We start from the raw sequence: 23,507 nt of genomic DNA on the forward strand, positions 1-23,507 counted from the left end.
TTAGACATTGGAATGGGCTGCCCAGGGAGGTGGTGGAGTCACCATCTCTGGATGTGTTTAAGAAAAGACTGGACATGGCACTTAGTGCCATGGTCTAGTTGACATGGTGGTGTCAGGGCAACGGTTGGACTCGATGATCCCTGAGGTCTCTTCCAACCTGGTTGATTCTGTGATTCTGTGATTCTGTGATACGTCCCACAAAGGCTGTTGTTTTCCAGGGGCTGGAGGAGTGGAGGGGAAGTTACTTTTTCATTTATCTGCTAATTCCATGTTTCTTCTTGGCTTCTGAGTTGATGGGAAAGATGAGGAAAAATTATTTTCATGAGTATGGCTTTTTAAATTTGAAACACCAAAGCCACAGGGTTCACCACAGGCGAAGACTCTCCCACTTGCCAAGCAGCCAACAACCTTGGTTTGCTACACTGCACAGCTACAGAGCTGGTGTATGCAGACAACACTGTAACACAAACAATCTCATTTCCTAGTATTCTTTTGTAACCTTAGTTAAGCAATAGGCCTAATACAGATTTCAGTACGACCTTTTAATCTTTGCCCTTTATGGATTAGTGTACCTTTACGCCACACAGGCGTTTCACTGCTTGCAATTTTTTTCTTCTGTGCTACTGGTAGGAGAGAGCCATATAATGTACGACTGCAATGCTAAAATCAGTACAAGTGTTGCAAGTGACTTATATACCTACCTAATAAAACCTGATAGATGTCCTTCAGGAGCGCTCATTAGTGCCTCAGTCACAAGAGGTGAATGAGTAAAACAACTCCGTAAGGAGTTTTCAGTATCAGAAAAAGTAAAGTTCACTGCCCAGTCCTCAAATAATTAACAACTCTTTCCTCTACAAATGCAGAGAAAAGCGACCTTTTCCAACAAAACGTAGCTGTTTTTCTCCGACTCAGAGCATCTTGTGGAATAATTGGATCAACTCTGTGCACCGGCAGACCTTTGTCTTGTATGAATCAACATGGAAAGGAATCTTAAGAATGTTTTGGTCATTTCTTTCGGATTTTTACTTCTCTTCACTGCTTATGGAGGACTCCAGAGTCTACAGGTAAGTGGAGCATCTCCCACTTGTTGGCAGGACAGCTGGCCTGGAAGGGCATCAGGCCAGCTGGTTGTGTGAAACCCACCAGTCTTTCCATAGTTTCTGTGAGGAAGGCATGCACAATATTCAGCCCAGAAGGCCAACCGCATCCTGGGCTGCATCAAAAGCAGCGTGGCCAGCAGGTCGAGGGAGGTAATTCTGCCTCTTTACTCCGCTCTCGTGAGACCCCACCTGGAGTACTGCGTTCAGCTCTGGGGCCCACAACGTAAGAAGGACATGGAGCTGTTGGAGCGAGTCCAGAGGAGGGCCACGAAGATGATCAGAGGGCTGGAGCACCTCTCCTATGAAGACAGGCTGAGAGAGTTGGGGTTGTTCAGCCTGGAGAAGAGAAGGCTCCAGGGAGACCTTCTAGCAGCCTTCCAGTACCTGAAGGGGGCCTACAGGAAAGCTGGAGAGGGGCTTTTTACAAGGACAAGTAGTGACAGGACGAGGGGGAATGGTTTTAAACTGAAAGAGGGTAGATTTAGATTAGATATTAGGAAGAAATTCTTTACTGTGAGGGTAGTGAGACACTGGAACAGGTTGCCCAGAGAAGTTGTGGCTGCCCCCTCCCTGGCAGTGTTCAAGGCCAGGTTGGATGGGGCTTTGAGCAACCTGGTCTAGCGGAAGGTGTCCCTGCCTGTGGCAGGGAGGTTAGAACTAGATGATCTTTAAGGTCCCTTCCAACCCAAACCATCCCATGATTCTATTATTCTGTGATTCTATTATAATATTTTTTGAGGTGGGTTAGGACATCAACTTGGTGCAGGTTAGTATCCCTCACCCAGATCCATAGCATTTACTAAATATTTTATTCCAGTACTTCTCAAATAGTTTGAACACTTATGTCAGACAAGTATTCTTTAGGTCCACAAAAGCTGTTTGAATGAAAACTAAATTTCTCTGAGATTTTTCTCAAAATAATATATTGCAAAATGGAAAACAAATTCCATCTCTGGAAAGTGTTTTGAAGACTTCTAAATTGCTAGATGGTACTCAGTTACCATCAGAGCTGGCTTGTTTAGCATAGCCAAAATAAAAGACTGAGGGTTACTGTTGCTGTCTATCAATACTAGATAAACACAAGGAGGAACTTCTCAAACTAGAAGACTCTGCTGGTCTCATGACAAATAAATGGATATAAGTCATCCATGAGCAACTTTAGGCAGAATATTAGAAGATGACCCTGATCAATTGGGTTGGATTTTCCCACTGGTGTGGGAATCTGTATGCTTTAAAGGTAGAGCTTGATATATAACATGATGCACTTGTTTGCAGTAACAAGGGGTTGACCTCATTTCAGGAAGAGGTGCATGCTAGCTCTGTACATCTCTTCTCTCCTTGAGCGGTTCCTGTTTGCTGACACTGTCAAATTCTGAGTTCAGGGAAGTTCTGCAAAAACAGTCCCAAAAATTGATGGAGATGTTATGAGCTGGGCAGACTAATGAGATGGGGGAAGATAAAAACCCAGGAAGCCACGAGTCAGCCCCACCATCTGAAACAGTACACGCTCAAGTTAAGTGCTGGAACATAAAGCCTCCCCTAATGCTGCAGGAGGGACTGGTCCTGATTCCTGAAGTAGCCCTTTTCTCTCTCCATTTTGTCTTGGTGGTTAAAGAGGACTTGCTGAGACACAATGAGAAGTAGGTTATTTTATTGTATAGTAGCCTACAGGACAAGCATTCAAAATTTGCATCATTTATTTCAACATTCCCCCTCCTCCTTGTCCCTCCCAAAAAAAACAAACCCCAAACCAGTAACAATTAAGCTAATCATATGGTTCTGGAGTCCTGGCTCCTAATTTTTGGAAGCTGTAGCTGACAAAACCAGGCATGTGGTGTTTCAGAAGTAGGACCTCAGGGATCGGGAAGCCACTTTGCCTTTCTACAAAACAACCATTCTGATTCTCAAATACGTTGACACTGCTCAACAGAGAACCTCCTCCCCTCACTGTCCTGATGCCTGCCTATCGCCAAGGGTGCTGTGCAGCTGCCACCATGGTCCTGCATGGCCAGACCACGCAGCCACCGCAGGGCTTGGAAGTGTTCTGTGCAGCTACCAGCAGCCTCGCTCTCCTCCAGCGCTCTCCAGTGCTACCCCCCCAGCATCCATTCCTCCTTCCAAAATTGTACTGGATTGTGTCAGCTTTTAATGAAAACAAACAGGAAAATGTTGATAAGCAGCATCTTGATCTTCTTATTACAACTTCCACAGTATCAAGACAAGCGGAGAACTATTTTGAGCATAAAAATATAAAACCTAGTTAGATCAGTAAAATGTTATTCCTCCCTTGTGAAAATGTGGGTGAATCAATTACTTCCAACTACAAAGGGCTGCTGTGAGCATATTAGGATATTTGGACCTTGGCCTCTGAAGAATTTAGAAATTATCAGACCTGTAGTTTAAAGCAAAGAATCATCCACTGTTGCTAAGTCAGCCCTTGCAATGCAGACCTGAGGATATTCCTGCCTGAGACAAATAGGGAAGGCCAAGAAAAGAGGTTATCCTTCATTCAGCTTGCTTTCAAAGACAAACTTAAAAGAATTACATTAAATAATCTAAAGTCTGATTTACCAAAGCTTTGAATTTGAGCAATCGTCACCTGGTTCTGTATCGTATATTCATAAATGGGCTACCATTGTGAGGAAAACCATAAATCCATAATCAGGCTGCTTGGGGAAAGGAGACAGTAATACCCAGCCCCAGCTTCCATATCTCTCTATTTCTGCCTGAAGCCACTCTCTGTACACCATAGTGACATATGCCTGTGACAAAACTTGTCTCAACTGCTGTTTTTGTCCATGCAGAGCAGTCTCCACTCAGAAGAAGGCCTGGGCGTTGCTTCCCTAAGTGTTCTCTATGCTGCACTCATCTTATCGTCCATGTTCCTCCCTCCAATCCTCATCAAGAAGCTGGGCTGCAAGTGGACCATCGCAGGCTCTATGTGCTGCTACATCGCGTTCTCCTTAGGGAACTTCTATGCTAGCTGGTACAATTTAAATACTTTAACCCCTGTCAATTGTGTTTGAACAAAATCAGTAAGGTTAAAGTTCTTTCTTCTTTTTCTTCTCAATTCCTACTCTACCTCTGTGTTGTGGATTTGAAAGTTGGATGCAAAAGGTGTTACCTGCACGAAACAGGGATAAATAAATCCAGTAGCAGGTGAAGCACAGAGGTGAAAATGTGAAAATGTGCAAAAAGCCAGTATGAATGCATCCATCTGCTCACCAGAAGCTGCTTCTCTAACGCATGTGTGTAGCAGAGATTTCCCTTCAGAAAAAAAATAACCAGAATTTTCGTTTTAAATCCAACTTTTAGGACTGTTTTGGAAAAGATTGGTAAGGGAAGGCTGACTTCCAGCCAGTGTCTCTGGGAGCAGAGGTTGACAAGAGAAGGCCAGCTCTCGCCTTGCCCTTTCGGAGGTGGATGAACAATTTATCTCTTCTCTCCAGTGACAGGGGATGCAGCGCTGAAGAGGAAAGTTGTTGTGATCCATCTTCTGAAGTGCAGGTGCAATTTAATTCTCAGTTACAAGAGGACAGGGCACATGATCACAGACCTAGTCAGCCTAGCCCAGACCTAGCCCCTGGACACAGCTAGGAGTGCTTGCACATCCTAAACTTCATAAGACTGGCCCTTTCTTGGTTCCATGTAGTACATTTATTGAATCGCACAAAGGATAAATCTATGTCTTTGATGTCTATTTTTGCCTCAGGATCTTTAGGCAAATGATTATTATGCTAATGGATGATAACTATGCTAAATAAAGTGTTCTTTGGCAGGTACACACTAATCCCTACCTCTGTGATCCTGGGCTTAGGAGGAGCACCACTCTGGTCTGCCAAATGCACTTACCTCACCATTGCTGGCAATTCATATGCTGAGAAAGCAGGAAAAAATGGGAAAGACATTATCAACCAATACTTTGGGGTCTTCTTTCTGATATTTCAGTCTTCTGGCATCTGGGGAAACCTGATCTCATCCTTGATATTTAGTCAAGCTTCCAACAAAGGTAAAAGATATTTAAATATCTTGGTGCTTCTCCCTATAAACATCAGCTAGTTCTAGATAGTTAAAAGGTAGATTTCTGTAGCTGAGCTAGCGACCCTCCATTGCCTTCATAGTCAGTGGAAACAGGAACTTCAGATGTGACTTAGCTCATCTGAAGGTACATGTCTGAAATAGATGGACTAAATTGCTCTCTGGAAGTGTCTATTTTCTATCAATCAACCCTTCAGCAGCTATAGAGTTCAGATAACTAGCTCAAAAATAGATGTCTACTGAATTCCTTTTGAATTCCACCCCGGTGTTGTAAAGCATAGATAGGCTGCTGGCAGTGACAGTATTTCACATCTGACTTCTATTTAAAGTGGATTAAAACAAAAGGCAAAACACGGAAGCATCCTTTTCACAAAGCTTGTAGTATTGGATTCATTTGCTGTTAAACATTCAAGGTTAGTCAAGCTGATGCTGGTGCTTGCTGAAAATGAGTGATTTACAGCATTGTCAAGAAGAAATAGAAGTAGCTGTTGGCAGGAGTCTGCATGCCAGGGCACCTCTGCTGTATTTCAGGCTCAGACAGGAGATGCCAATGTAGCTTGAAGAAATCACTCAACAGTGTGCCCTAATTTCCCACACTTGTAATTGGTGTAAGCTTTAAAAGGGCAGTTGTGAAAATAAGTTAATACTTGGATGCCACCTTAGAGATTCAAAGTGCTACAGTGTATTATCATTGCAGTCTCCTGTGCATTCCCTATCCTGTCAAAGTCAGAACAGGATGGGCATGGAAAGAGCTTCCCATATACACTGCTACTATGAGCAAGAAGTCACTTCTCTTCCCTGACTCAGTTAAACAGTATGTCCTCTGGAGGGTATTCAAATAGATATTCAGTTAAACCTAAATGTCGGGGAGCTGGCGTCAGGTTTTAATCTTTGAATCCTTGCGTTTATGGCACGGTAGTTGTCACAAGGTGTGATACTTACAGAGAATCACGTTTCCTTTAAACTCAAGCAGCTATAGATGAAACACCATCAAAGCAGAATGCTAAAAGACTGTATCAAGTGCAACTGAGCCCTGCTGACCTGATCACTGAGCCACACGATACCTCAGGAGGGAATGGTTGTTCTGGTTTCATTTGCAGGGCAGAGGCTGTGGTGCAGCTGTGGGGTCTGCACAGACTGAAACCATTTTACTCTCCTCTGCCTCACAGCACACATCATGTTAAGTGATGTTAATAAGAGGATTAAAATACTCTTTTTCTATCTTGTAAATCCTCTCCTAGTTTTACATCTGAGGATGTTCCTCTACATTCTAATGAAACTCTAACTTTTACTTATTTTTTATCATCAGTTACATTGGATTTCAGGAAATGCTGTGCTCCTGGGAGGTTTTCTATGAACAGCTCTCAAAGCCAAAAGGCCTTGCATATCTTCACAATGGTGATGAGCAGTCATACTATAAGCTTTCCAACTGTACCTTCTCAGTAAGATTCAGCTTTAATCTAGAGGGAGCTTCTTGCAGGGGGGTAAGGGTCTCCAGGCACTCACTTCTTTTCCTCTCCTCTGGCAGTGCAGCAAAGATACCCACCCATGTTGTCAATATACTTAAAATGTATAATTTCACTGAGCAGTCAAAAAGATACGGTATGTATCTGCAGAAACAAAATGCAGAAAATGTATGTGTCTCATACATACTCTTGACATATTGCCCACACCACTGCATCCAGACACAGCAAGGCAAGCTACACCATGAAGTAATAGTACAACAGAAGACAGTAATCAATGTAAATTACAAGAATCATCCTTTCTCACTCATCACTATTGCAGCCTTATTTACAGAGGAATAGAGCAAACCCTGCCTTGCAGCTTCCATATCACTAATTGTATATGCATCTTCATCTTCAGATGATGCACGAACAGATAGAAAACTTGTTTTACACACTTCCACACTTCACTAGTGTGACTCACCTTTTGCATATGGTAATTTTGCTGAGGGTCTGTTTATCCAAAACTGTGTAGGGGTAGCCACTGGCTATAATAAGATAATGATTTTCTTTATGTTATTAAGTTTTAGCTGATGTTGAACCTAAAGTTGTTGACGAAGCTAGTTAAACAGCTGATTCACATCGCAGCAGCTTTGATTGGAAGCAATGGGGAAAAACACACTAAAAGTAGTTACACAATAACCCTAACTGAAAAATTACAGATCAAGTCCTGGTTAAGGAATCAGCCAAGGTACACTGTACTTCCTTTATTATGCTTGGACCAGTGACAAATTCTGCAGTGAAAGCGTGGAAGTAATTGTGGTTTTTTTGATCACCCTTCCCCACTACGCAGCTTATTCAGGCTCACACTTTGGGTTAGTATTTTTTCTTTACAGAAAGGGTACTGGAGGAAGTGGGCACAGTGTCGTGGTGACACACAGGGTGTGTGAGTACACGCGTGTGTGTGGCTTTGACACATGCCCAGAACAGCACTGGTGGGATTGAACAAAACAAAGGTCTTACTCCAAAGCCTGCTGAACTGTTCTAGTTTCAAGTATGTTCTCAAAGAGTAATACAGCGAGTAATAAAGCAATAAAGACAGGGAAAGCTGATTTCTTGAAAGACTGCATTAGTGAGCAATTGTAATTTGAATTTATAAAACAAAAAGATGTCTCGAGGTGGCTTCCATTCCTATAACATATACATAAATTACCTGGAGAGGGATAATGTGCTCTGGCTGTAAGAACTGAGGTCCATCAGTTCAGTGGGGGTGTAAACTGAGGGACCTGTCTTGTGGGTATTATGGTTAAGAGGTACAGATACACACTGGAACTTTAAATACTGCAAATTGAGCTTGGATTCAGATTTCAGCCTCTGGCTTTAGTCCATGTCTCCATGTAACCATCAATTCAGTGTTCTGTCTTGAGCAACTGTTTCTGTTAAACCAAATTTTTGTATGTTAAACTTGGATTCTGAAGTTAAACATCTCTAATCAGGCAGGATTTGAAACCAGGACCAATCACAGAGTGCTGGATTCCCTTCTCCTTATATCCTTACATATAGCGTGCACTCATCTGATCTCTTCCCTGTCCTGCCTTTCTTTTGGTTCTTACTGAATTAGTGGAAATCTCAGAAGAAAACCTGGCATGCTGCGGAGCGTACGACTGCATGACTGACACCACTAACATCACTGGGTCAGCAGAAACCTCCAACTCCTTAATCTACACTCTGCTAGGGATCTACACGGGTAAGTAATCCACACAATCTTTAATGAATATCACTGGTGGGGAACCTACTACTTGTGAAACGTAGCATGACACTGCAGATTAAGTTTCCAGCTTCCTCCTTCAATCCAATTTGCTAAAAGGAAATAAGATATGTGAGAGATGTAAACAACTCCTTCCTAAACAATTTCATATGCTTTGTGCCAGTGCCGTATCATTGTTGTCTAAAGGAGCAAGACATTCTTTACACTTTTCACCTGGAATAAAGCTGAAGCCCACTATGGTGACCCCACTCTTTCACCCCGTGTCAGTGTTGCTCAACAGACTAGTAGCAAAGTATGCCCACATTGCAATTAGAGGATTGCAGTAGCTTATCCAGTTATGCATCAGATGATAGTTTTAAATTCACCATCTTCACGGCCAGCAAATGGTGAACTAGTTACTGATGGCATTCAGCAGATTTACGTATGCATGCAGAGGTCCAAGATGCTAAGAGCAGCCAGCTAGTGGTACTTGAACTCACCAACTTCTAGTCATCTGGGGATGCCTATCAGAACTGGCTGGTGTCCTACCACATGTAAAACAGCTTTAGCACAAGAACAGCACTGTAATTAGAGGTGGACCTGAACCACAGCTCCCAGAACATGCAATCATTTGCGGGGAGGTTTTTGGATCCCTGTTGAGATTTTACAACTTCAGTCAATTCTCGGCTGTGATGCTTGAATTACAATACCTTAGTGTGAAAGGCGAAGATAAAGAGAAGCACTAGGCAAATTGGCGTGTCTCCCAGTTAGTAGCTACAGCTGCTATAGACCTTCCTTGAATAAGGCTAAAAAGGAATCAAACACAAGGAAGGCTGATGCTATCAAAAATCAGAAAGACAAAAATAGATATGCAAAGTTTCTTTCAGTGAGGAAAGTTCAAAAAGTATCCGGCTCAAAACAAGTTCTTCTCTGGATAAAGGGGAAGTATCTGGCAAGGCAATATGTCACCTTACCTCCGTTAAAATATCTTTGCAGTCTCTGCACATAGATGTATTCTTTATGCTGAGGCAGATGCATGGAATTTGTCATATGCTCAAACAGAGAGTATGTGATCCGGTCAGAGCCAGTGCTCACCAGGCACATGCATCGCAGCAAACTCTTCCTCCTTCCCCAACCTCCATTCCTAATTGGTGAGAAAATAGAATCATAGAATCATAGAATGGTTTGGGTTGGAAGGGACCTTAAAGATCATCTAGTTCCAACCCCCCTGCCACAGGCAGGGACACCTTTCCACTAGAGCAGGTTGCTCAAAGCCCCATCCAACCTAGCCTTAAACACGGCCAGGGAGGGGGCAGCCACAACTTCTCTGGGCAACCTGTTCCAGTGTCTCACTACCCTCACAGTAAAGAATTTCTTCCTAATATCTAATCTAAATCTACCCTCTTTCAGTTTAACACCATTCCCCCTCATCCTGTCACTACTTGTCCTTGTAAAAAGCCCCTCTCCAGCTTTCCTGTAGGCCCCCTTCAGGTACTGGAAGGCTGCTATGAGGTCTCCCCGGAGCCTTCTCTTCTCCAGGCTGAACAACCCCAACTCTCTCAGCCTGTCTTCATAGGAGAGGTGCTCCAGCCCTCTGATCATCTTTGTGGCCCTCCTCTGGACTCGCTCCAACAGCTCCATGTCCTTCTTATGTTGGGGGCCCCAGAGCTGAACGCAGTACTCCAGGTGGGGTCTCACGAGAGCAGAGTAAAGGGGCAGTATCACCTCCCTGAACCTGCTGGCCACGCTTCTTTTGATGCAGCCCAGGATGCGGCTGGCCTTCTGGGCTGCAAGCACGCACTGCCGGCTCATGTTGAGCTTCTCGTCCCCCCACTTCCCTTCCAGAGCGTGCTGGAGCTGATGCCTTTCTGCTAAAGGCAGGTTTGGCTCACAAGTTTGAATTTAAATTTGATGACTAACATATACAGCATTCCCTTAGGTTTTGCTCATACAAAATAAATGCAACCTTACTGTCTACTGACCCCGTGTCAGTAGGGTTTCATTTTTCTTTTAAGCACTTAATAAAAGATATGTCTTTTCCTACCTCAAGGGAAATCAAATAGCTAAATATTTCATTCACAGACATTTTTTTAATGTCTCCTATGTTTGGTTGCTGAATACACATTTTGCCCAGCTTGGGTGGAGACAATAATGGCTAAGTCTTTTGTTGTTTATTCTTTCGAGGACTGTGGATGTTTCTATTTATGTTCATACCAACCACTATTAAGCCATGCAGTTACTTGTCTCCAATAACTGCTCTTGATTCATTTGACATATTTGTTAGAATATTTGTCCTGTAAATGTGGATGTCCTGCTCTCACCCATATAAGCCCTGCAATCAGCCCATAAGCACTAATAAACACCCTGGCAGAACCAACAATGACTTGAATCATGAAAGGTTTACAGCTCAGCCACAGTGGAGAGCCAGGACACTGGTGAATAAAATTTCATTCTAGGAGACATGGATGAGAAATAATAAGCAATAAAAAATTGATGGCAATTTACTGTAAATCTGCTAATATATTTGGACATTAAAAGTTCACAGAAAAGAGCATGCCCATACACAGTAACATACAAGTGCATTTAACAGGCAATGTGAATGGTTTTCCTCCTACTCTGAACTCCACTTGTTTCCATGGATGGATTTCTAGTCAGCATAAGTAAGAGAGGAAACACAATCATGCCTTGCATCTGTAATGAAGCAATCAGTTGTGAATCTGTGGCTGCTTCATGCATATTATGAGCCACAGTTATCTCCTTGATAACATGAAAAAAATTGTATTGATTCCCTCTATGAGCAACACACCTAGATCGATACATACATGATCATTTTCTGATTAACTACCCCATGTATTCTTTCATATGCTGCTTCTGCTAGGAAATGATAGGTTCAAAGCTGTCATTTCCATCTTTTTCAAGTCACCCAGAGTTGTTCACTACCATCTTTAAAATAGCACATGTTCTGTACTAAAAGCACGGCTTTGAGCTGACAAAAAAAAAAAAGCAACATATACTGGGATCCAAGACAGCAGTTCCACTTCTAGCCCTTTATTTTTCTTTCCATGTATTTGAAGGATGATCCCCACATTAGATATGAAAACCTTGGCACTGGAAGTGAATATTCCTCTCTCGTGTTGATTTAAAGTCTTTTGATAGCTCCCGAGGGAGCTGTTTCTGGCCAGCTCCTCGTCCCCGCGACCCCTGGCTTGCCCTGGAAGGGTGAGTGATCACCCTCTGCGGCCATGCAGCTGGCCCAGCGGCTGTCACAACAGGCCAGTCACAGTTAAGCTGAGGGGATTTGCGAGGTGCGCAGCTGTATGAAGAAGATGTGAATGTAGATCAGGCCTTCTTGTTTACACAGAAATGGCCTTTACACTGCAGCGGAATCAGAGGCATCTGCCAAAACATCCCACAGAGACCTAAGCACTAAGTCAGAACAATAACAGTAGCAAGCGACTTCCCATCATTCTTCCAGCATTCCTCATTTTTTCATGCACTTTTTGTTTTGTTTTTGCAGCTAGTGGTGTGCTAGCTGTGTTGCTGATTGTTATATTTCTGGACCAGATCAAATCTGACCAAGCAGAGACTGAGAAAGAAATACTAGAGACACCATCCTTTTGGTCTACATTCCTAGCAACTTTCCAGCATCTTAAAGATAAAAGACAGTGTCTTCTAATCCCTCTGACAATGTACAGTGGGTTTGAACAGGGATTTCTTTCTGGTGACTACACAAAGGTGTGGATGGCAATGAAAATCTATTTGTGTCTGATTGGTTTTTGTGCCTTTGTGTCTTACTGTTGCATCTGATCTATATTTACTTGTTAAATGAAGATGTTCTCAGTGGTGATTTGTGGTTTGCTAAATTACTGCTTACTCTACTTGAATGAACTCTGAGTGACATCTTCAAACAGGAGAGGCCAGCAGTAAATATGTCCCTTGGAACAGCCTTAAAAAGAATGCTGTAGAGACCTTAACTCACCAGTGGAGGCCACAGCAGAGAGCTACAGGTTCAAACTCTTCAGCTTGTTGTAAATAAGAAACTGGGAGAAAAGCCAGAAGTCTGCAAAGCTTTTATATCTTCCTTCCTTCTGGTTTCCCTAGAGTTTGTATAAGTGCAAGTCAGCACACTGACCACATATTTTATTTTGAGAACCTTTACGGTAAGAGGGCAAACCCTCAATGTGGCTGGCTGAAAGCCCTCACCAGTCACTAGTGCAACAGGTCCAAACCCTGATGGACTCAAATGATCAAAACCACCTCTGCTGCTCCAGTTCCTCTACAAACCTAGACCCACAGCAGGTGTGGTCTCCAGACATTCATTGAGAAAGCCTCCAAAGAAAGGGGCAAACTTCCTGAGCTGCTTATTTGACACTTAAGCTTTCAAACCTTGCATATAAGCAGATGGCAGAGTGCACTTGCTGCTGTGTTTGAACGGATTGAAAGGGGCATTTACTGTATGGCCATCTCCATTGGCTGTACGCTCTTATAGGTGAGGTTGTCTTCATTTCTTGGGAGCTGCTCTGTAATGACCATAGTGGTGACTGTCAATTTTCATCTCTTGGGCTATCAAGGGAAGGGCAGAAAATTCCTAATGCCTCTTCCAGGAGTTTTATTTGCATAATGAGCAGTGCTCTGGTTTCTTCTCCTGCTTGTTACTGCTCTGTTTGCATGGCATCAGTCTGATTGGGAACTGGGTTAGGAATATCGCTCCTGAAGGCCAACTATGTCAAAACGCCACGGACTTGTCAGCAAACTCTGTAGCTGTGCTCCTTTGATCTCATCCATGCTGGCTATTTACCAAATACTCAGACTAAGACCCTTGAACCTTAGCTGCATATTTTCACTGAAGTAAACGTGTCACCACTGTGTCTTCTCTTCCAGACATATGTGACCTGTGCCCTGGGGATACACTACGTTGGTTATGTGATGATCTGCTTTTCAGCTGTAAATTCCCTCTGCTCTCTGCTCTTTGGAAGGATCTCTGAGTTCACGGGTACAAAACTTCTATTTGCACTAGGTATGTAAAATATATATCCAGTGCTCCCTCCTTTGCATGCACTACAAAGGGAGAGTTTGCTGTCAGCTACCAATTAAAACTAAAGTCAATCTGGAGGCAAACTTCATTCATGAGAAGAGAGGCAGCCCAGTTAACCACTGTATTTAGGTCATTGCCTTACATCCGTTTGCTGGTGGTGTAGTTCACCCTGCTTTTGAGGACACTGTCTACTCAGAAAGTGCCTTACAGATTTGATGCTTCACAGCTCTAATGCAACCGGTGATAAATGATCTTACCACAGGGATGTTGAGGCCTACACTATACCTGAGAAGGATTTCTCCATTGGAGTGAAACTCCTCACCTTTATGGAGTGAATGCAACTGCGAACCTCATGAGATACACTGTTTATTTGAGTCTCTGGGGATGGTGAATTTGGAATTTAAGCAACCAGTCTAGGAATTTCAGGCAAATTTTTAAAGGTTGGCCTGGTGTCCTTTTCACTACTTGCTCTAGGGGGAGAAAAATAAAAGAAAGAGCCATATGCCAGTGTGTCAGGCTAGAATAACTTGAGGGTCTCTGTATGGGTCAGTAGTTTTCAGGTTGGCATATGAAGAGTTTTGTATATTTAAGAACATCTTCCTCTCCAGAGAACACTGTTCCAATGAGTAACAGAGTAATGGAGGAAGAAAAATACCGAGAAATATTTCATTTGTGTCCCCGTATCCACGAAGGTATTCATACTGAAGTGTACTGATACCTTACTCCCACTACACAGTAACCTGTATTACTAGAAACTTCACTGACTGAGGCAATGTGCATCTAGACATTCTAGGCATTTCCTCCACAGGAAATTTTAAACCTGGCCAAGGAACAAGAAATTTAGAGTCCTTTATGCTACAGTCACTAGTTCAGAGATTCTTACATACATGTCTGTCCTAGGTGTATGCCTCACTCTATGAAACTCATTTTAGATTTTAAAAAATCCCAGATAATAATAATAAAAAACCCCTATAGTGTTAGTAATGCAAGGCCTCTGAACCTCTCGGTTCTGTTTAATGGTCTTTGTACTCAGCCTGTAAAGGTGTTCCTGTGGGGGGAGGAATCAGTGACTTATTTACATTCTGCTTTTAAAAAGAAAGACAAAACATCACCAAACCCTCTAGATACCCTTAACTGTCTCCTCTGGCCCTGAAAGGAAATCTATGCTTAAGGACTGGGTAAGGAGAGCAGAAGGGTGCCTCCTCCCCCTTCCCACAGGCCTCACATGGTGACTGCAAGTCTTTCAGCAGCCCCTTCTCCTACTCAGTGGCAGTTCTTGTCCTTTGGGCTAACAGCCGTATCAGCTCAGGATGCTTCTCAGAATTATTACAGAATCACAGAATCACAGAATCAACCAGGTTGGAAGAGACCTCTGGGATCATCGAGTCCAACCGTTGCCCTGACACCACCCTGCCAACTAGACCATGGCACTAAGTGCCATGTCCAGTCTTTTCTTAAACACATCCAGAGATGGTGACTCCACCACCTCCCTGGGCAGCCCATTCCAATGTCTAATGACCCCTTCTGAGAAGAAATTCTTCCTAACGTCCTCTTGTCCTATCGCTAGTTGCCTGGGAGAAGAGGCCAATTCCCACTTCACTACAACCTCTCTTCAGGTAGCTGTAGACTGCAATAAGGTCACCTCGGAGCCTCCTCTTCTCCAGGCTAAACAACCCCAGCTCTCTCAGCCGTTCCTCATAGGTCAGACCCTCCAGACCCTTCACCAGCTTGGTCGCCCTCCTCTGGACTCGCTCCAACACCTCAACATCTTTCTTGAAGTGCGGGACCCAGAACTGGACACAGTACTCAAGGTGCGGCCTCACCAGTGCCGAGTACAGAGGGACAATCACTTCCCTAGACTGGCTGGCTACACTATTCCTAATAGAGGCCAGGATGCCATTGGCCTTCTTGGCCACCTGGGCACACTGCTGGCTCATGTTTAGCCGGCTGTCGATCAGCACCCCCAGGTCTCTTTCCGCTGGGCCGCTTTCTAACCACTCTTCCCCCAGCCTGTAGTGCTGCATGGGGTTGTTGTGGCCCAAGCGTAAGACCCAGCACTTGTTCTTGTTGAACCTCATGCCGTTGGTCTCAGCCCATCTATCTAACCTGTCCAAATCCCTCTGTAGGGCCTTCCTACCCTCCAGCAGATCGACACTCCCACCCAGCTTGGTGTCATCTGCAAATTTGCTGAGGGTGCACTCAATCCCTACCTCTAGATCATCTATAAAGATATTGAACAGCACCGGCCCCAGAACTGAGCCCTGGGGAACACCGCTAGTGACCGGCCGCCAGCTGGACTTTGCCCCATTCACCACCACTCTCTGGGCTCGGCCATCCAGCCAGTTTTTAACCCATCGAAGAGTCTACCCATCCAAGCCCCGGGCAGCTAGTTTGTCTAGGAGGATGCTGTGGGAGACAGTGTCGAATGCTTTACTGAAGTCTGGATAGACTACATCCACAGCCCTGCCCTCATCTACTAAGCGGGTCACTTTGTCATAGAAGGAGATCAGGTTGGCCAAGCAGGACCTGCCTTTCATGAATCCATGTTGGCTGGCCCCGATGCCCCGATTGTCCTGCATGTGCCGTGTAATGGCACTCAGGATGATCTGTTCCATCACCTTGCCTGGCACCGAGGTCAGGCTGACAGGCTTATAGTTCCCTGGATCATCCTTCCGACCCTTCTTGTAGATGGGCATTACATTTGCTAATTTCCAGTCAGCTGGAACTTCTCCAGTTAACCAGGACTGCTGGCAGATAATCGAGAGTGGTTTGGCAAGTTCATTTGCCAGTTCCTTCATTACTCTGGGGTGAATCCCATCCAGGCCCATAGCCTTGTGGGTGTCCAACTGGCACAGCAGGTCACTAACCGTCTCCTCCTGGATTACAGGGGGTTCACGCAACCCCCCATCCCTAACTTCAGGCTCTGGGGGCCGAGTCTCCTGAGGACAACCGGTCTTGACATTAAAGACCGAGGCAAAGAAGGCACTGAGCACCTCTGCCTTCTCCTCATCCCCTGACACTACACTACCCTCCTCATTCAGCAAGTGGTGAATTGAATTGAAGCCTGCCAAAGGACTGCATTGTCTTGTATTTCACGTGATATCAACTCAAGTTAGTGCAAATCTCAATGAACCAGAAAGATTTTAAGATTGCCTTGTGCCCTATTTGGGGGAAGAATTTGAAAGTGTTATCTACCACTATGTGTCCTGTTTGTAATAGCATTTATATTTCTCTTCTTTCTTTCTAAATCAACAGCCACAGTTACAAACGCCGCCTGTATAATAGCACTACTGCTGTGGAAACCTCATCCTAAGCAGCTTGCTGTGTTTTTTGTATTCCCTGCTCTTTGGGGCCTATCTGATGCCATTTGGCAGACACAAACTAATGGTAAGTCCTGGTGACAATGACATGAATTCTCTTGAGATATAAAAATCTGCATGTTTGTATTTATAAAACATCACGTGCATAAAAATGATAATGGGTTTAAGACAGCATCTAAAAGAAATACGTTAGCTCACTGGAAAGTAGAAGAAATAAGAACAAGTTGGGAATAAGAAAGTAAAATACTCATTAAACAAATTTTTCCAAGATAGAGAAGAACACTGCAGAAGATGATAAGGGATACTGAGAATAAATATTCTGGAGGAGTACAAGTATTTCAAAGAAAATTAGAAAACTCAGAAGAATGATGTATTTAGTCTGTATTTTGCAATAAAGGAGAGCACTCTGGATAAAAAATCAACTCAAAGCTCAGCAACAAAAGGAGAAGCAAATTGGTTGTTACACATTATTAGAAAAAAATCGAAGGAGAAAACCACAGAGAGCAACATTATGCAACCAAGTAAATCCATGCAGTTCTGATTTGCTCCGTTTCAAAAATCATAGTCAAATGTGGTGAGGCATAAGAAGGCAATAAAAAGTAGCAGAGTCATGGGAGACTTCCACTTGAAGGAAGACTAACAAGCTAGACCACTTTAGCCTGGACAAGTGGTAAGTAAGAAAAGCAGTCAGTAAGATCATGAATAGCATGGAGAAGGTGATTAGAAATCCACTGTTTCTCTTAACAACAGAACTAGTGTCACAAAATAAAGTTATCAGGCAGCAGGCTTTATATAAATCAAAATAAACACTTTTTTTCACACAATGTGTAACCGAAGTATGGAATACATTGCCAAAAATGTAAATGTTTTTAAGCTGAAATTACATCACTTCAGGGTAAAATGTTCTTGGGGGCTATTAAAGCCTAGTGGTCCAGAGGAAATCTCCAACTCAGGAAGTCTCTATGTCTGTGATTGCCAGAGTCAGGAGGGCATTGGGGGAGAAAGATCACTGTATACTTGCCTCATTTCTTACACTCTTATCCTAGGAGTCTGTTACTGGAAGTGTACAGTTGGACTTCTTATCTAATCCATTACGGTTGCTTTTATAATCTTTTGTGTTCTACTGCTTTGTGATACAGTGCAATTATTATGTACTGACAGCTCAGATAATGAGCTAATACAAACCAACTTCCATAAGGGATTATTTAAACTTATCCCTCAATCAAAACTAGAGGAAGTTCTCTTATAGGGAGTAAAGACAGACACTGAAGTGCTGGAGAGGGCAAGAAAGAGCTATAGTCTGTGATGACTTGAAGTAAAGACTGCTAATCACTGTCAGCCACACTCTTTTTAAATCAATGCCATAGCCTGTGTTTTCCTCTATATCAAATTCATATTTGGCAGATGCCATAGGAATATGCACTTGACAGAACTAGCTCATCTGGGCCCATATCAGGTTATGTGTCTTGGTCTCCCTCCCTCTGGTCCCTCTGGTTGCTTCAGTAGCTTTGATGATTTCACCCACGAGACAAATTATCATGTTCTTCCTAGGGAGCCAAAGGGAAAACACCACAGTCCTCTGCCCAGCACTAACAGTGATCTCCTTTCTAGCACGTGCAGAGCTCCCCCTCTACACAGAAGGAAGTGACCAGCCAGACGTCTCTGCCCCTCCAGCAGCTCCAGCTCGTATCCCTTAGAGGAGAGCTAATACATATGTCAAGTGACACACTCTCATCTTCTCTCATCCCAGCCCACAGCCTTGTGCCTTTGGTACAATTTTAAATCAGTGCTCTCATTATTCAGGTTCATGGAAGAATATCATCAGTGAGCATTTGCTCTTTTTGAAGCAAAGCTGTTCATGCATTTCCTGCTTCTTCAGCCACAGTCTTCCTAACTGTTCATCAGGCTCCTTCCCAACACTCTTGAGAGCCATATCTTAGTCTCCCACTGGGATAAAGGACCTGGCCTTTATCCCGTTTCTCTCTTTTCCAGAAAACCTTGCCCTCAGACACATGGCTTCTTTCAGAATCACAGAAGAGGTTGAAAGGCATCTCTGGAGGTTACCTAGTCCAATCCCCCTGCTCAAGCAGGGCCACCCAAAGCCAGTTACCCAGGAGCATGTCCAGTCAGCTTTTGAATATCTCCAGGGAGGGAAACTCCACACCCTCCCTGGGCAACCTGTGCCAGTGTTCAATTACCCTCACAGTAAAAAAAGTGTTTCCTCATGTTCAGAGGGAACCTCCTGCGTTTCAATTTGTGTCACTCCTCCATTGTCCTGTCACTTGGACACCACTGAAAAGACCCTGGCTCTACCCTCTTCAGGCATTTATATACATTTGAGATGTCTTTTGAGAAAGACATCTCCTCAGTAAGGTCCCTGCATGCCTGATGAAGAGGCACCTGGTGCCTTTATTAGGAAAAGGGCTAAGTACAGAGGACTTAAGTGTCAGCGAAGGAGGCTGGAAAGTGGCTGCAGTTCCCAAACTGATGAGGCATAGATGGTGGACAAAGTCTTGTGCTTACTTGATGGCGAGTGAGCTCTGCAGTGCTGTGACAAGAGTGACCTCCGTTACAGCACTGTACAGGTCATCTCCATTCCCAGATTCCTGCAGGATACTTGTGAAAATTTCACATTTGTGGCAGCTGGGAAAAAAACAAAGGTTCCTTACGCTTGCACAGTATTTTTTTTGTCTGTACCTTCTTCAGCTGTTCCATAGCTCCCAGTTATAAAATTATACAGTTTGCTTTGTCACATTGTCACACTGAAACATTCAGTGATGACATGAAACCTTAACAGAGAGGTGCAGTGACATTACTCCATAATGCTGCATCCCAGAACAGGATCTTCAGTTTGACATGCCCATTTAGGACTAAATCTCTTCTCCCCTTCATCAGTTTTATACAGATAGATACACATCACATGAGAAATTCCCAGCTCAAAGGCTATGAGGTGAGATAAGACCCCTAAAACAGCATTGGGGACCGAGGTCTGTGGTCCTTCCTTTGGCAAGCTCCCATGACTGCTGCTTGAGCCTCAGTAGATTAACCAGTGAATAAATATAATGGCCTTGTGCCACATACTTAACGCATTTTATGGTAATCGAAGATGGCTTACTTTGGCCTGCTGTGGATAGTTAATACTGGAGTTCCCTCTAGAGGAACAGTAGATGAGTCACTTCATCTTATAAAGGTTTCCTAACATGTTTGTGTATGTGTGTGGACACTCTCATTTATTTCCAGTGAAAGCTGCTTCATTTCAGTGTGTAGTGCCCTCTCTTATCTAACCTGAACATAGATGCTATTATTACCCGCCCCGGCAATAACTGCACTTGGGGCATTACAACTGTGTAGCACAGAGCTATCGGGTAGACTACAGTAAAATAAAGTTCTTTCCAGGCTGACATGCGTCTTTAGAAAGGATACCAATCAGTCTGGAAAGCTTTTAAACCTGGACTCAAATGACTTCCAGCAGTCCTGTTATATATACATGCCAACTAGTACCAGGGGATGGAGTGGGAAAATGGGCAGTGGTAAACAGGGAGGATAATTTCCATGAAGTGAGCTGCAAGAATTCAGAGCTAGCAGCCTCTCCACTCAGCCAGCCCAGCAGGTCCTGCTAAAGCTTCAGCCAGGCAACTTGAGCCACTTGACAGTGTTTGTGATAAGGACAAATGTCTAGTTTTGAGGCAAAACCACCATTGTGCTCCTATGTAACTGCTAGCTAATACCACATATGCATCCTGGAAATGAGAACTTTCCTGCCAAGTCAGCCCTTCCTATAGCTGTACCTTGCACTAGATCCTCACTTAATTCTCCCAGTGTTTTGATCAAAAAAGAAGGCTTCAGAATATCAAGGGAAAACCAGTATCAGCTGAAAGCCAGAATCTTTACACATCAGAAACCTCCTATATTAAACTCTCCTCACTAATCCCTTTTCAGAAGAAAACACAGGGCATATTAGCAAAGTTAGATGAACAACTTGTACTTGTTCATTTATTAGGCAAAGCTATGAAGGATTATCAAATAATTCACACTACACTACATTTAAGCATTTTAATGAACTAAGTACATCTTGTGATGCACTTGTCCAGGTTTTCCATCATGTTTAAACTGAATCATGCAGTAAGTGTCCTCTTGTAGTCATCAGGAAGCAGTGAATTTTTACATACAGATGATGTCTCCCCCTTCTTAACAAAACTGAAGGGTTATTTGAGCCTACCCAGACTTCTAGAGAACTTTGTACTCCTCTCTGCCTTTTGGCTGAATGTGCATGTTTCAGCTGTGTTGTTAGATACAGAAGTGGATGAGAAGAGTCAAGGTTCACAATATTCCTCCCCTTCGCTCCCTGCACACCACAGCTGAGTCAGTGGAAACGCCTGCTTCTTTATCACCACTGATGCTAGCTCAGCACCGAGAGGAAGCAAGCTCTTTCCCCTTCCCTGTGTGCCCAACCAGTCAGACCTGGAGGCTGGGAAACCCTCCCCGAGTCCCAGTTGCGGATGTGGAGAAGACTGAATTCAGTGGGACTTCCCAGCGAACACGACCGCGTTAGGATGATCAGTGTAGCTGTCTCTATGTCAAGTAAATTTTCCAGTTGCTGCCCAGAGGTTCTGTATGCATCAAGGATATTCTTTTTGCCAACCCATCCAGGAGCTGAAAATTTGAAAAGCTGGTTATCTCAGAGAGGAGAATTTCCTTTGCGTATTAAATCTGAGCCCAGTTGTAGCGCTCTCCTCAACTTTCTGATTTAAGTGTTTTGGGTCAGTTTGTTTCTCTTAACTTGGCAACTATGAATAGCACACGTTGCTACCATTGGCAACACTGTGCAAGCCTCACCCGGGGGCTCCCTAAGGCCAAGTTCTTGTGAAAACAAGGGACATGCATTTTACATGAACAGTCTCTGCATATTCTTATGCAGGTGAAAGAAATGGTTTGAAGAACAGGTAGACAGTACATGCAGGGTCCATGCAGCTTCCCCAGAAAAGTGGTGAAGGATGGCAGCAGGGAGGTCCCTATGGTTCTTTGATCCTTTCTACCCCACACTGAAAGAGCAACACGGTCCTTAAGGACCATGTCCCTAGACAAAACTGCCTGTTCTTTGAAAGCCTGTAAGGACTTGGTATAACCTTACCAAAAGTTATACATGGACACTCTCCAGTGTCAAGGGACATTCCTGGCCATCACCTCTTCCTCCTTACTTGTCAGTGCAAGAACCTTTTGTGGCTGATAATTTGAAAAATAAACTTCCTGCCATCTCACTTCAGTAGAACTCATCCTTTCCTCCTTTCTCCTATTTTCTTTCCCTTTTTCTTTGATATTCTCTTTTGTCATTTTTGCTCTGTTATTTCACTTACTTACAACAATCCACAGCAGTGCAAAAATGTTTTAAGACAAAGCTTGTATTTTCCTTTCTCTGACATTTATGAAGGAGGGTCTATCTTCCCATTGTGGTCTATTTATTCCCTTTGCAGAAAATACATGGTTTCAGACTTAATCTTCACAAGCCATGTCTCTCCTTCCTTCTAGGACTCTATGGCATTTTATTTGAGAAACACAAGGAGGCTGCCTTTGCCAATTACCGTCTCTGGGAATCACTTGGATTTGTCATTGCTTATGCCTATAGCACCAAATTGCAAGTCTACATCAAACTGTACATTTTATTGTCTGTGCTTGTGTTGTCTATGGTGACGTATGGAGCAGTTGAATACCTTGAAGCGAAGAGCTCCCCTGAGACCCCTACTGCTACAAAGAAGGAAAATGTAGGACCCCTCACCCAGGAAACGCACATGTAATCCAATAGGGTCAGAGTGATGGAGGCAAAGCAAACTGGCCAGGCACATCTCCAAGGGTGTTCCAACATGTACTGTCTCCAGAAAGCGGGTAAAGGAACAGATTTCAAGGCCAGTATAATGCAAATGTCTTAGGAGTAAAAATCTCTTTTGACATCTCAGCTTTATAAGTGAAGATTATCTAACTTCACCCTTTCATACAGATGACGAACTAAATGTTTTCTCCTTTTTTAATTAATAAAGTCTTAATAAATGTAAATAAGACTCCTAAAGTCTTCACATTTTTATATCTGTGGATCAGACCTAGTTGCATAACTTTACAATCAAACCCTGAAAAGCCCACATGCAACATGAGAAGATGATAGCAGCTGGGGTTGCTCAGCTGACTGCAGACAACACACATCATTTCATGGAATGACTATTTATAAAGATGTATATTGTTCATATCCTACATTCTTTAACACTTGCTGTCAATAACATCAAGTTATAAACTGGCTATATCCACAGTTCATATCTGAACACTGCAAAATCCACTAACTGCTGAGTCCACCAACCTGTCTTAGGTCAGCAGACAACTGTTTCTGCCTGTGTCATCCCTCTGTCCCAGCACTCTTTCCCTTTTGGTTTTCCTATTTCCAGTTTTTCCCTCACCACTTACAGCAGCTTTCTCCCAAAACAGATGCCTTCTGCATGACCAAATCCTTCAGTCATTATGAACTTTCCCCAGTCTCCCATCCATGGACAGAGTCGTTTTCAAAATAAGCAGGCAGGGCTTGTTACTTGGGGAACCCAGCCGTGCAGAGGCTGCAGATAGCAGTGCAAGTCATAGACTGAAAAGGAGAAAAGGAGGATGGGCATATGCTCCTTGAGACCTATATGCATTTAGCAGTGGCTCAGACGAGGATTCCCTTCATCTCATTTCAACTTCGATTTAGTTTTATACATACTGTATTATTTCCAGATTTGGATTTTTGTGGTTTTACTGCAAGAAGAGTGCAGTGTAATTTCTGGGCAGTGTCCCTACATCTTGATGAGA

General features: G+C 43.5%; 1 protein-coding gene across 1 annotated transcript; it reads left to right on the top strand.

Moving 5' to 3' along the window:
* The first annotated feature begins 977 nt into the window (after positions 1-977).
* Positions 978-22,474, top strand: UNC93A (unc-93 homolog A). The gene is made up of 8 exons (XM_068412557.1): positions 978-1,064; positions 3,905-4,086; positions 4,880-5,109; positions 8,202-8,327; positions 11,845-12,062; positions 13,209-13,344; positions 16,618-16,749; positions 22,209-22,474. Exons 1-8 carry the CDS (start codon positions 978-980, stop codon positions 22,472-22,474), a joined length of 1,377 nt encoding a protein of 458 aa, XP_068268658.1.
* The last annotated feature ends 1,033 nt before the right edge of the window (positions 22,475-23,507 follow it).

This window comes from Nyctibius grandis, chromosome 1 (genome assembly GCF_013368605.1).
Source record: "Nyctibius grandis isolate bNycGra1 chromosome 1, bNycGra1.pri, whole genome shotgun sequence".
Classification (NCBI taxonomy): Eukaryota; Metazoa; Chordata; class Aves; order Nyctibiiformes; family Nyctibiidae; genus Nyctibius; species Nyctibius grandis.

Coding starts and splice junctions, on each gene's coding strand:
- UNC93A (XM_068412557.1), top strand. CDS start 978: ATGGAAAGGAATCTTAAGAATGTTTTGGTCATTTCTTTCGGATTTTTA. Junction 1,065..3,904: donor GAGGACTCCAGAGTCTACAG/GTAAGTGGAGCA, acceptor TTGTCCATGCAG/AGCAGTCTCCACTCAGAAGA. Junction 4,087..4,879: donor GGGAACTTCTATGCTAGCTG/GTACAATTTAAA, acceptor GTTCTTTGGCAG/GTACACACTAATCCCTACCT.